The sequence below is a fragment of the Mustela nivalis genome (genome assembly GCF_964662115.1).
Source record: "Mustela nivalis genome assembly, chromosome: 1".
Taxonomy (NCBI): domain Eukaryota; kingdom Metazoa; phylum Chordata; class Mammalia; order Carnivora; family Mustelidae; genus Mustela; species Mustela nivalis.
In genome coordinates this window covers 47,543,190-47,557,879 of record NC_139020.1, presented here as the reverse complement: position 1 = coordinate 47,557,879, position 14,690 = coordinate 47,543,190, and the positions used below count along the sequence as shown (strand labels likewise).

The 14,690-nt window shown below is 36.2% G+C and overlaps 1 protein-coding gene and 1 long non-coding RNA gene across 2 annotated transcripts in view; both read left to right on the top strand.

Moving 5' to 3' along the window:
* The window catches only part of TOMM70 (translocase of outer mitochondrial membrane 70), a 35,115-nt gene extending 21,087 nt beyond the window's left edge, over positions 1 to 14,028 (top strand). The window contains exons 6-12 of the mRNA XM_082695918.1: positions 1,428 to 1,635; positions 3,809 to 3,943; positions 4,877 to 4,984; positions 5,864 to 5,980; positions 8,985 to 9,082; positions 9,625 to 9,747; positions 11,962 to 14,028. Coding sequence (XP_082552044.1) covers positions 1,428 to 1,635; positions 3,809 to 3,943; positions 4,877 to 4,984; positions 5,864 to 5,980; positions 8,985 to 9,082; positions 9,625 to 9,747; positions 11,962 to 12,115 — 943 coding nt within the window. The 3' untranslated portion in view covers positions 12,116 to 14,028. The remainder of the gene's footprint in view (positions 1 to 1,427; positions 1,636 to 3,808; positions 3,944 to 4,876; positions 4,985 to 5,863; positions 5,981 to 8,984; positions 9,083 to 9,624; positions 9,748 to 11,961) is intronic.
* Positions 1 to 14,690, top strand: part of LOC309846717 — a 104,072-nt gene that overhangs the window by 69,184 nt on the left and 20,198 nt on the right. The window lies entirely within an intron of this gene.

Sequence of the window (14,690 nt, the reverse complement as noted above, 5' to 3'; positions counted from 1 at the left end):
AATAGAAACCAAAGTACAAGATGCTATGTTTACAACTGGAGGTCAAGTGATGTGATGTGGTATGTAAGTCACATAGTCTGCTTGTCCATTTATATTTATCAGTATTGTGTTTTGGTAGTAAAGCTGTGGCTCTCCTTTCGAAGAGAAGGTACAATATTACTACTAATATGGCAGTTTTTAATGAGTTCTAGAAAAATGGAATATTGTTCCGTAGCAAAACAGAGTTCTACATCTATAGCATATTGGAAAGTTTGAGGAAACATTGCTTTTGATTTTTTCTCCTAATTTTCAACCATTGTTGGCCACCTTTTAAGGAAAGATACTATGCATAATTGTACCAAGATATTCAAACTTTAGTTAGTTGATACACAGTCTTTTCAGAAAATTGTAGTTGAGAAGTAAATGTTTAAGGCAATGCCAATAATTTCCTCTTCGGGCTAGGGAATAGTCCTTGCTAGAAAAACTACAATGAAGTTAAAATGCGGGGAATATTAGAATGTAACTATTAATTAAGATAAATTAAGAGAGCTTATAAGATTTTGACTGCTAAAGCTTAAATTGCTTGCCAGTTTTCTCTACTTAGGATGTATATAACAAATGAAATGAGAAAATACACTCTTAACTTATGGAACCTTACATTTATAAGACCCCATAGAGGTTAGTTAGTATAAATTTCCTTTTCACAAGCATCCTCAATAAATGTTATCATCTTAGAAGAATAATGACGTTAGAAGAATAATCATGTATTTTAAAAAGTAAGAAAGTGTGTAGTTTATTAAATGTCCTACTTAATAGAAGACTCTTCCTTTAAATTTCCTTCTTTGATATTTCCATCTCTTCATTCTGGGTCTGTTTATTTAGGTGAAACAACACAGCTTCTGGATGAGAGCCCTTCAGATAATTCTCTGCCTCCCGTCTTGCTCTTTTACAGTGCGTTTTCCACAACAGAGTTTTCTTTACCAAGCACAGATTGGGTCATGTCTCTTAGCTTGGCTTCTGTGACCTAAGCTTAATTATCTCTTATTTCTCTTTTCTTTCTGTTGGTCATAAAATAACTGTTGAGTGGCATCAGTGTGCCATATGTTTGAAGGTGAATAAGACCAGATCCTTGTGCAAGTTGCAGATCAGTCAGTCATTAGTTCATCTTTTAACATACATAAATGCTGAAGCCTAGGCAGTAACCCTAGGTTTCTGCTATTGATTCTGCTGTTAACCCTTTTTTTAAACTTCCCAAGACATCAAGAAAAATCCCAGTCCCTGTCAGGAAGCCTGATCTGTTATCCCTCTCCCCACTGCCCCATTCCAGTCCTACACTGGAATAAGGGCTGGTGGGCAGTTGCTTAACTCTAGAAATGCTAAGTGTGGCAAGTTTCAGCATTTGATCCTTTCTTAGTAAATAATTTCCTATGTTCATTTTTTTTTTCCAGTTCTGGATATTTAAGGGCCAAACAGTATATGGAAGAAGAAAACTATGATAAAATAATAAGTGAATGCTCAAAAGAAATAGATGCTCAAGGCAAATACATGGCAGAAGCATTATTACTACGAGCTACCTTCTACCTGCTTATTGGCAATGCCAATGCGGCCAAACCAGATTTAGATAAAGTCATCAGTTTGAAAGAAGCTAATGTGAAGGTACCTTTTAAAATGTGTGTGTGTGAAAAGAATTAACTAAAAAATGTGGCTTTAGCATGTACTGCTAAATTTTTCACATTGACGTTGCCATTCCCCAAAAGGCTGTTTTTATTTTGGAAGCAGCTACACCTAATGATGATTTGATACAGTGAAACTGAAATGTAAATATCAGTGATAGTTATCTTTAACCAGAAAAGGAATTTTTTTCTTTTTTCTATGGCATCTGGTAACTCAGCTTCCTTTTATAACCACTGCCTACTGTATTAGACTATATTTAGATAGGAGTAAGGGTGATATATTAATGTTATAGGTCATACAAGATTGTAAAATGCATTTAACAAAGCACATTTAATCTGAAAGGTTTTATGTTACAGGAATTTAAAAAATGGGTTCTAAAAATATGATACAGAGAGATATACTAAAGTAGATCAAAAATTTCTATAGTTGTGTGGTTGGAACAGCTTTTTATGTGTATATAATTATATTCATAATTAAGATTTAAGGGGATCTGTTGAATTATATGAGCCTTCTACTCAGTGTTTTAATAAGACAGAGTTCAGCTACCAGTTAACTAAATTCACTTACTAGTTTGTTAACATCTCTGTTGTTTGTTTCCTCACTAAATTCTGGTTTTTTTCACCTCAAAATGAATCATTCATGTATGTTGTGGATTGTAAAAGTTGTTTTCAAGGCCTAAGTATTTAATAAACTATCTTAACCTCTTATAAACAAAAGGCATTACAACTAAGTATTTGTTAGAAGTTCCTTTCAAATTGAGGTTTTCAAGTTGAAGATACCTTAGTAATATGACTTTGCATTTTATTTCCTAGTGATTACAAATATCTTCTGGTTTTGTTATAATTATGGGGGTATTCTTATTTGTTTCATTGAAAGAAAATTTACTTTTGTCTCAAAACATTTTTTTGGAGAAGAAACCTATTTTTTGCCTTCATGACCATGACTTAATTGTTTTAATGGCAAGTAGTAATGATAACTATCATATGCCCTGTACAAAAATTAACTCCAAGTGGATGAGAGACCTAAATGTAAGAGTTCAAACTATAAAACTCTTGGAAGAAAACTTAGGAGGAAATCTTCCTTACCTTGGATTAGGAAATGATTCCTTAGATATAGGAACAATACAAAAATCATCAAAACTAAAAACATTTGTAATTCAAAAGACACCATGAACGAAGAGAAAACATACTCCACAGAATGGGAGATGATATTCCCAAATCATATATCCAGTAAGGTGCTTTTATCCAGGATATATAAAGAACTCAACAGTAGAACCCAATTTAAAAATAGGTCAAAGATCTGAACAGACTTTCTCCAAAGAATAAATAAATGGTCAGGATCACTTGCCATAGGGAAATGAAAACCAAAATTGCAATGAGGTATCACTTTATACCCACCAAGATGGCTATAATCATAAAGATGGACAGTTAAAAGAGTATTAGTGAGGATATGGAAAAATTGGAACTCTTACACATTGCTGGTAGAAATGTAAAATGGTAAAGTCCCTCTGGAAATCAGTTTGGGAGTGCCTCAGAAATTTAAATATATTGAGTTACCATATGACCCAGCAGTTCCCCCTCTAAAGTATATACCCAAGTGAAATGAATATATATATCAACACAAAAACTTGTACATAAATGTTCATAGCAGTATTATAGCCAAAAGGTGGAAGCAACTCAGATGTTCATCAGCCAATGAACAGATAAATTGTGGTCTGTCTTTACAGTGGAATATTACTCAGCCATAGAGAAAAATGACGTATTGACACACGCTATAACATAGATGAACCTTGAAAACCTTATGTTAAATGAAGGAAGCTAGACACAGAAAGGCCACATAATGTACAATTCCATTTATTATGTGAATGTTCAGAACATACAAATCTGTAGAAATAGGAAGTAGATCGGTTTTCAGGGGCTGAAGATTAGGAAGGAAATGGGGGGGAATGACTGCTAATGTGTATGAGGTTCTTTTGGGGGTGATGGAAATGTTTGGAATTAGTCTGATGGCTACACAGCTCTGTGAATATATTAAAAATGACTGACTTGTACGCTTTTAAAGGATGAGCTTTTGATGTGTGAATTAGACTTCAAAAAAGACTGTTTTTAAAAGACTAAATTCTAGTAATGACAAACCTCTCATTTTGGTTATGTAGCTTCGAGCAAATGCTCTTATCAAAAGAGGCAGCATGTACATGCAACAGCAGCAGCCTTTGCTGTCTACTCAGGATTTTAACATGGCTGCTGACATTGATCCTCAAAATGCAGATGTTTATCACCACCGAGGACAGGTAAATTAATTTTCTTATCAGGAGTTCTGACCTTTGGATTGAGGAATACGATACCATTTTTGAGAATGTTGTCACAAGTTTCCTTGTATCGTTTCTGATTGCTGTGAACAAAGTATAGTGTTATAGTTTGGGTTTGCATTTATTTAGTCATATCTTAAATATTTGTCCTTTGAATTTTGGTATTTGCTTATTTTAAAAAAGAGAGAGAGAGAGAGAGAAGCCTACAGATATTGGCCTGCCAGTTCAAGTTTGGTTTTCAGGTATTTCTGGCTCTTAGGTTTTCAGTGACACTGAAAAATTTACTGAACATTTGAGTTAATGCTAGAATCAACAGGGAATTTCTGTGGGCTTCTTGCTGTAAGGAGATTTTGTCCTGGACTATACCAATAGTACCAAAAAATCTCTTCTGAATGGAGTTTTATAATATGCATATTTGATTTTTAGTAAGGATATGTAGTAATGAAAACCATTCCCAGTTTCAGCCTCACCTGGGAAACACATGGCTTTATTACCTGTTTAACATGGATGGTTTCTTGAAATGCATTAGGGTGGAATGTATAGGCTATCCATAGAATAACAGAAAAGCAGCTGCCTTTGGCTCAGGTCGTGATCCCAGGGTCCTGGGATCAAGCCCCACATCGGGTTTCCTGCTTAGCAGGAAGGCTGCTTCTCCCTCTCCCACTCCCCCTGCTTGTATTCCCTCTCTCACCATCTCTCTTCTCTGTCAGATAAATAAATAAAATCTTTTTTATAAATAAATGATAGGATTTTCTAGTTCACTGTTTCTAGAAAGTAATTCTACACTGAATAACTACTACATGCATAGCATGATGCTAAACCATGATTAAGAGACACCGTACTCAACTGGTGTGCCTATTATTTTGCATTGTGTATATTTGTTGTGTGTGTGTGTGTGTGTTTTGTTTTTCTTAGCTGAAAATACTGCTTGATCAAGTTGAAGAAGCAGTCGCAGATTTTGATGAATGTATTAGATTAAGACCTGAGTCAGCTCTGGCACAAGCTCAGAAATGTTTTGCATTGGTAGGTTCTACTTTATATTGTATTTTCCTAAACATCATTTTTATTTCCCATTGTTAACAAAAAAAGTATCTCACTGTCCACAAAACCATCATCTCTTTTTCCCCCCAGAGGATGACTACAAGGGAAAAATGTGTTTTGGGAAATAGAAGTGTATTTGCTAATTGAGGTATTGCTCCTGTATTCCTCTGGATGTTTTATTTGAGTTCATCTTGATAAGATGTTTCTCCCTGATTTCATGCTCCCCTAAACAGCACTGTTCTCCCTGGTTTGTTTCTTGTTTTTTGTTTTTCCATAAGCTAGCACAAAAAAAAAACCAAAAGCATTTGAGGAAATACTCTTAAATCATACCAAATAACTGCTCTCTATCTCACATTGTTAATATTTAGAAACACAAAGCTGAAAATCAACTAAAATAAGTTCATTTTTAGTGAAATGAGATATTCCAGTTAACCCTATAGCCTGAATCCTAAAAGACTTTTTAAGAAAGAAATTGGTCACAAGCACATTTAAATTGTGGATGAAAAATGTTATTAGATGAAGCTTAATAGTAACTTTGGTAAGGTGTAATAAATTATATTAGATTTAAAACTCCCCCATTTATATGCAAAGTTAACTTCTTACAAGTTAGTATGCCTTCTTCTAGATTATTGAACATCTTGAAATTGTATAATGGCAATGAAGTCATAGTTGTACATAGCCTATGGATCCCTGCTCCGGAGATATTTCCTTGGAACCCTTTTAGATGCAGCAAATTAGGTTAGCAAATCACCTGCTTTTCTGGAAATATTTATGTGATTTTGTGTGACTTTCGTAGTATGTTAAATTCCACACGTTTTTGAGTTCTTGATTTGACAGGCCTGTTTTGATTGTTTTAAACAGTATCGCCAGGCATATACGGGAAACAATTCTTCACAAATCCAAGCAGCTATGAAAGGTTTCGAAGAGGTCATAAAGAAATTTCCAAGGTGTGCTGAAGGCTATGCACTCTATGCTCAGGTAAATGTGATTTTTCCTATTTTTTTTTCAGTTGGCTTTTTTTGTTTGTCTGTTTCCAAAATTTAATTTTTTAGAGGTGGGGGAGGAGCAGAGGGAGAAGGCAGGGGAGAGCATCTCAAGCAGGCTGTATGCCCAGAAGAGCTTGATTCAGGGCTTGATCTCACAACCCAGAGCTAAAGTCAAGAGTGAAGCTTAGCCATCTGAGCCATGCAGGTGCCCCTTAAAGATTTCATTTTGAGGTAATCTCTGTACCCAACATGGGGCTCGAACTCAAAACCCCAAATTCAAGAGTTGTGTGCTTCACTGAATGAGCCAGCGGAGCTCCCAGTTTCCAGTCTTTTTAAAGAACTGCATTTATATGCTGAATTTCAGTATGGAAATTAGAAAACAGTTCTTCCCTGGTTGCAGCCTCTGTGAACATGAATGGCTTTGTTCCTGTTATGATTCTCCTGGCTCCAAAACAGTCTTGAATCATCTTAAAGTGACTCCTGTATTAATACAGTTTGAGAACCCTGGCCCTAAACTCAACATGGGGAAGCTCAAGTTGAGTATTTCCCTCAAGTGTTCATTTGGATTGTATTAGCAAAAGTTAATTACCTGAGGAAAATTTACTCTGTGCAGTTGGTAGGAAGAATGTGATGAAAAGGCTTTTCTTCCTATTTAGATCACTGTCCTTTTAAATGGCTAGATAGGCTGAACAGCTCATTTTAATTCCTCTGTAGTTTGCCAAATCTGAAACCTTTCCTTGCTTTAAGATTGAAGGTATGGAAAGGAGAATGTACACTTAAGTTATTTTCACCTTTTAATTGTAGTCTGAAGGGCGCCTGGGTGGCTCAATGGGTTAAGCCGCTGCCTTTGGCTCAGGTCATGATCTCAGGGTCCTGGGATCGAGTCCCGCATCGGGCTCTCTGCTCAGTGGGGAGCCTGCTTCCTCTTTTCTCTCTCTCTGCCTGCCTCTCTGCCTACTCGTGATCTCTCTCTGTCAAATAAATAAATAAAAATCTTTAAAAAAAAATAATAATTGTAGTCTGAAGTCTTTGAAAACTTACTAATTTTAAGTCATCCATTTGAATGAAAATGTTTAGCTTCTTATAGCCGCAGTTAGACTTTCTTCTGTAAGTAAATCATCTCAGAATGTTTTCTCTTAGTCTTTACGTTGGAAGTTGCTTTTGATATATTCATAAACCAGATATCTCAGTATGCTGTGTAATATCTTCTCTTACTCTTTTTTATTCCAAAGAAGTGTTTTTCTGCTACCCCAAACATCACAGAAATAGGAAACGTTTAAAAATGACCATGGGAGGGGCGCCTGGGTGGCTCAGTGGGTTAAAGCCTCTGCCTTCAGCTCAGGTCATGAGTCCTGGGATTGAGCCCCGCATTGGGCTCTCTGCTCAGTGGGGAGCCTGCTTCCTCCTCTCTCTCTGCCTGCCTCTCTGCCTACTTGTGATCTGTCAAATAAATAAATAAAATCTTAAAATGACCATGGGACACCTGGGTGGCTCAGTTGGTTAAGCATCTGCCTTCAGCTCAGGTCATAATCTCAGGGTCCTGGGATCAAGTCCTGCATTGGGCTTCTTGCTCTGTGGGGAGCCTGCTTCTCCTTCTGCCTGCCACTCCTACTCTCTCTTTCTGACAAAATCTTTTAAAAAATTTTTTCTAATTAAAAATAAAATAAAAATGACTGTCTGTGATAGATTCCTACCTCTAAACCTTTCTGAAAGTTGTTTTTAATTTCTTATATGCATTTTTTTAAGATTTTATTTTATTTTTATTTATTTTTTTTTATTTTTTTTTTTTAAAGATTTTATTTATTCAATTGACAGAGAGAAATCACAAGTAGATGGAGAGGCAGGCAGAGAGAGAGAGGGAAGCAGGCTTCCCGCTGAGCAGAGAGCCCGATGCGGGGCTCGATCCCAGGACCCTGAGATCATGACCTGAGCCAAAAGCAGCGGCTTAACCCACTGAGCCACCCAGGCGCCCCAAGATTTTATTTTTTTGACAGAGAGGGAACACAAGTAAGGGGAGTGAGAAGGAGAAGCAGGCTGGCTTCCTGCTGAGCAAGGAACTTGATGCGGGACTGGATTCCAGGACTCTGGGATCATGACCTGAGCCGAAGGCAGACGCTTAATGACTGAGCCACACAGGCGCCCTGGGAGCTTTTCTAATTGCATTTTTCCCTGTCACGATGTTGCCTTCAGAATAGCTATGGCTTATTGAACTATCTTCTTATCAGCACTAATGTTACTAGTCTAAAATTTCTGTCCTTTCCCCTTGTGATTTTTACTTCATGAAATAACATATATGTTACATTATATATAAACAGTTAGATATAATGTAACCTTTTTTTAACTCTCAAGTTTGAGCTTAGATGCAGGCCAAGTCTCAAAGTTAGGTTCAGTGTGAACTGGTATCCCAAAAGCAAGCGTTTCATTTCTGCCATGGGATTTCTGATAGAGATAGCAACAAAGGGAACACAAGCCCAGGGAAGCTGAAGAAGGAGAGGCAGGTTCCCCAACTGAGCAGGGGGCCTGGAAATGGGGCTCTCCCACGACACTGGAATCATGACCTGAGCCAAAGGCAGGTGCTTCATGACTGAGTCACCCATGCACCTCTTTTTATTAACATAAGGAATGACTGATAATAGTTACCACATAACTGAATTTATTCTTCCAAATGAGTACTGTCTTTAAAAATAAGTCCTTAAATTATGAACAAGTGACTTGAGTGTACCTGTGGGAAACTGATATTAGAACTGGAATTGACACTAAAAGTGGGACTTTCTCTGGTATTCACTGTACGAGATTATCTGCTGTTGTATATACCCACTTGACAAAAAGAACAGGTAAGAGTTCATATTTACAGCAGTGCTTTGTTAAATAAAGATGTAACATTTAAGTGGGTAATGAATGGATAAGTTAAGTAAATTTTAATTAGTGAACAATATACTTTTAATTGCTTTGGCTGACGGTTACCTTAATATAACTTAAGTTATCTCCTCACATAGGCATTAACAGATCAACAGCAGTTTGGTAAAGCTGATGATATGTATGATAAATGTATTGATTTGGAGCCAGATAATGCCACAACATATGTTCATAAAGGGTATGTATGTTTTTGTAGACCTCTTTGTTTCTATAAGAAACTGTGTATCCTGCATGTAATATGGATATCTTCTGGTCATTAAGAAGGGAAGTGGGGGGACTGATAGTATCAGTGAGTTAACTGACAAATCTCTTAATGCTATAGAGGCTTCATTGTTAATTTTTAAAATTTTATGTTTCATTCTTACATAGCAGTTGGTAAATACACTGTTTTCACTCTAAAGATTTCAGTTCTGAACATCCTGTCAAATGTTACCTATATCAAAATAAGTTTTTCCAGTACTTATGTACTTATCATTTTAAAAAAACTGTAGAAAAAGTAAAGCAGCTTTGCAAGGTAAGTTAGTAATAAGAGTCTAGACCTTTGGACACTTTTTTTTATAATAAGGAATTTGGACTATAAAACCAATATAAAATTGAGGGGAAAAATTAATGCTGATTATATACTGTTTTAGATTGTTTTTCCTTGTAAATTCATTGAAGGCAGAAATGGAGCCACGTGCTTATATTCCTATACATCTGACTGCCTTGTTGCATTTGCAGTTTACTTCAGCTTCAGTGGAAGCAAGATCTGGATAGAGGTTTGGAGCTCATCAGCAAGGCTATTGAAATTGACAATAAATGTGATTTTGCATATGAAACCATGGGAACTATTGAAGTGCAAAGGTAACTTCTATACCTTGTTGTAAAGAAATTTAAGTCAGCTCCATAGATATTTATCTTTATTCTTCTCATTACAAATAGGTTATTATCAATATCCATTAAATTCTTAATGTCATGACTTTTGAAGGAAGCGTCCCTCTAAACTATGTAACTTTGATTTGCCTTCTTTCATTCTTTTCCTGTAAAAGTTACACTTAAAAAGTTTTGTTAAGTCAAGCATATGCATTAGAAAGGAAAATTTGATCTTTCTTTAATATCTCTTATGTGTTCTTCCCTCTTTTCACCTATATTATTTCTGTTGGAGGAAAAAATACCTGAGTGTGCTTAGGCAGTGCAGTGCAGCATAAGGGTTCCTCCCAGAATACAGGAAGAGCTAGATCCTGCCTCAAATAAGCAACCAGCCAAGTAACTGGACATGTTAATACATCATACCTGAGCCCATGAGTTTTCTTAAAAATCAGGGAGCTAGATAAGACTTTTTGCAACTCTTACTCTTCATAACTTCTTGTTTTGTGAAAATATTTTTCCAGCGTTGCATTTGGGGACCACCATTAACAGTTGACAGCTGTTTTTGCCATAGAATTTAGTGTCATATACACCTGAATAGTGGCATTGCTGTCCATTTGAGTATCCACTCTAGGCCAGGTACTGAAGCTTGCTTGGATGTTTTTCCAAATTTTATTTCAGATGATCTTTATCCCAGTCCTTATAAAGGTAGGGAGTATATGATCTTCATTTTAACTAAAGAGTGTAGAAACTGATGCCCAAACTGGTTAACAGGGTTACATAATGATCCAGTAGTATGGATAGGATATTAGCTCCTATATTTCACTAATATCAAATTAACTGATCTTATAGGAATCGACAGGGATTATCTGAACTCCCTGTCATTCAGCCCCTCCTGGGTCCTCTCTTTTTAGTGGGCAGAATAGATATAGGCTGATGAAATTTGTGAAAATTACATGTAAATATTATTTATTTGACAGTTTGTTAATGTGAATATTCTTGCACTAGGAAAGGATGGGATACTGGTTCTTAATCTTTTTTGAGGAAGGCTATAGAGTTATTTGTAGAGCCTGGGTTAAGACCCCCTGATACACATTTTGATGGGTTTTCTTGGTATATTAATTATACTTTAAGGAATCCATTCTAAATCCTACCTTACAGGTAAGTAAATGAATGTAAATAAATGAATCAGATTGCCCATTAAACTAGGATTTAGCCAGTCTACTGTCTACCTAATAAGCAAACATGAACTCTGAAAGTTATATTTTAAAAAACAAGTCTTTAATATAGGCAGATGTTGTGGTAGGAGGTTAACTACAGTCACTCCCGAAGTCTGTTGTATTTCTTAAGAGTTTATTTATTGTAAGATTAAAAGCATATATTCATATATACATGGGTAAGACAAATTAAAATAGTTCTTGATTCTTGGCAAGTATGTAAAGCCTAACCACATCTAGACTGTAGGAGGTAAATTACTTTTTTTTTTTTTTTTGACCAAGCATATTCATCCATTTACTCAAAAAACAGATACTAATAGGTTCTGGAAAATTGAGAAGTGCCTATTAAGGATGTAGTTAAGAATATGAATATGTATTCATCTGACTTGCACAGAATGATAGTATGTCTATGGGAAGACGGGACGGAAGGGGAGGATATTTTTCATAAGGATATTGTATTTGAACTGGGCCTTAGAACAGTGAGGATTTGATTAGAGTCAGGCAGAGATGCTGTAAATCATCTCAGTATTATGTGTAGGTAGGAGAGCCAGGGGCCTGGGGGGATCCTGTGTAACTGGAGTGGAGGTGCATAGGTGGGAGTCTGGTGGTAAAAGATGCGGGGAAAGAAGAGGAGTTCACAGAGTGAAGGCCCCTGAATACCATTAATGTTCTCTGAAGTTACGTCACTGCTTTCTAAAGGAGCCTGTATAGTATAGAAACATAGAATTTAGGAACCAGACAAGATCATAATTTCAAATAAGTTAATTTCTCTAGTCTCACTGTTCTTATCTGTAAACAAATACTACAAAAGGTATAATATAAGTACATAGTATTTGTAATAGTAGCTGATATTCATTGCTTCCTATGTGCTAGGCACTATTTTGTTTCTTACACAGAACCATTTTTTTAGAATCATGAAACTGGGTGGTCAGAAACTTCATTGTATTCTGTGAAATGCTTGTTGGATGTGAAACATTTTAAATTGTTCTTTTAGAGGAAACATGGAGAAAGCCATTGATATGTTCAACAAAGCTATTAACCTGGCCAAATCAGAAATGGAGATGGCTCATCTGTACTCACTCTGTGATGCTGCCCATGCCCAGACAGAAGTTGCAAAGAAATACGGATTAAAACCACCAACGTTATAAAATCAGGGGGAAAGGAGAATGACCCTCTTTTTAGAAGTTTACTCCCTTTTCAACTGAACCCTAAAGACACTGTCATGAACTGTGTTGAATGGTGGAACTTAGTATTTCTGTTTGTGCTATTGTCATTTGTTACATGTTTCATGTTTAGGTGTTGTGGGAGTGGCTGTGGAAGGAAGTTTGCAGTGTTGCAGCTTTATTCCCTGTACAACAAAAGCTTAGAACATGTTAAAGGGATATTAAAGTTGCAAAGAGTACAGATGATAATTGGCCATGCAAATAAAAACTTTGATTTGTTGATTTGACTTTTTTTTTTTTTTTGGAGGTTGGGGGTTATGTTCTGGATGATTGTGTGTGTGTATGTGTGTATTTTACAGCATGTTGGTTTTTAAATTAACAAAGTAAGTGCTGTAAAATAGTTTTCTTTTGGTTTCAATTAATCCTTTTTAGTTTTTCTTTTAGAAAACAAAACTTAAATGGGGATTTTTGTTTTGAAGGCAGCAAAGCAGACCCTTTAAACCACTGTCAGCCTGCACAATGTCTGATTCTGCAAAAGGTTAGAATCAGTGGCAACTTAATCCTTTTGAACCCATGCAACTCCAATGGATAATGCACATTGTTCTTAAAGTAGCTGGCTTTCAAATAGTAAATCACACAGAAGCAATATACTCTGGTATATATGCTGGAAGACTGAAAATTAATAGGAGAGTGACCCAGACAAGAGGTAAGCTGAAACAGGAATGGGTTTGTAAACTGCCTGTGGCTATTGTCTGTATTAAGTACACTATTTAATAGTGTATTTTTGAAAGAAAATTCAGGTTGGTTGTGTGTATAAAGATGAAGTGTGATGTGTGAGAGTGTATATTAGCTTAAAATTTATAGTGAAGAAAATGTGATTAAAGGTTCCACAAGGATGTAAGTCATGGAGCCAGAAGCATAGTATTCCTGAGGTAATAAGTTTAGTGCTTTAACTATGGCTACATGTCCTTAAAGAATATTAAACCAGTATTTTCAAAGGTGCTGAGGAAATGTGGAATGCTTTACAGTTTTAAGCTAACCTTGATCTCTAGGGCCTGACTGCCCATGTCCAGATCTTTACTTAGGAATACTGACAGATTTTTTTTTTTCTTACTTTACCTTTTTTACTTAGAAATCACTTTGGATTTTGTTTGTTTTTCAAGTTGTCACTTATAGACCATCCTTTTGTTTATATGCGGAATTTTTCTGGTGGGAAAGAGGTTGTGTTCTTAAGATCTCTCTTGTTTTGAGATTATTTGGGGTTGGAAGAGGTTTATTTAGGTAAGTTTGAGTATAATAAAAGAGCAAGCACGCCTTCAGTTAACATTTCAGGAAATGAAATCTAATTAAAGTTTACATTTTTGGGAGTAAAGGAGCACCCTGTAAGAGGGTACTATATCCCAGTGAAGTAAAAAAGATTTTGTCTATAAATGCTATCTTCTTAGAAACTATAAAATTACCCCTTCCAGAGTCAGAGTTTGGAGGCCCCTAGTGGGGACAATTTAACATAATTTAAGATGGCTTGGATAACAGAAGAGTTTGAGAACTCTGTATTTTAGTTCTTAAATTATGTAACAGCTATCACAACTCCTGGATACAGAAATGTTCTACATCTCCGACTAACCTCTGACTTGAAAGTTTTTATTTGCATGGCTGTATTTACATTAACACTGGTATTTTCTTCAACTGTTCTCCCTTCCTACCCTTTGGGGTGGGGTAGAAGAAAAACACACGAAGGAAACTGAAGCATGTGCCATTCAATACTATCATTCCAAATCCTCATGGACTATTGCTCGTTCTGAAAAATATTTGAACTGCACTGAAAGCTACATCTGTCTGTATCTTTTCTTTTGTAAATGACCTCACATGTAAATTCACCAAATAAATATTACATTCAAGCTTTTCTATCTGTTCTTTAAATAAAAGGTAGTTTATTCATTTATCATAGTATAGAATAAAACCATAATCATTCTCTGTGGGCTCAAACTAACTGAAAATAGGTGTTAGTATATGAAGCAAAGTAAGTTTTTGGTATGATTAGAGAACATTTTTCCTTAGGTGAAACAAAGAGAGCTGCTGAGAGCTAGCAGATGGGGAGGGAGACAAACCATCAGAGACTCTTACTTGAGAAACAAACTGAGGGTTGCTGGGGGCTGGGAGGGGAGGGATAGGGTGACTGGGTTATGGACATTGGGGAGGGTATGTGCTGTGGTGAGTGCTGTGAAGTGTGCAAACCTGGCGATTCACAGACCTATAAACCTGGGGCAAATAATAAATTATATGTTAATTTTTTTAAAAATCTCAACATGTCACGGGGGGGGGGGGGCTAGCAGAGCCAGCTTCCTTTATTCCTACCTATACTTGGCATGGCAGTCCAGAAGTTTGTGAACCAGACCTGAGCCTTGTGACTAAAGTGATCTTCAAACTGTTTTCACCAATGAGTTTTGAGCAGTTTGCAACCACTCTGTAGTCTTTCAGAAGGGATGCCTTAAGTTATCTACCCTTTATTAATTGAGGTCTAAATAAAGGCTATGTTTCAAAACAACAAGCAGCTGTTTTG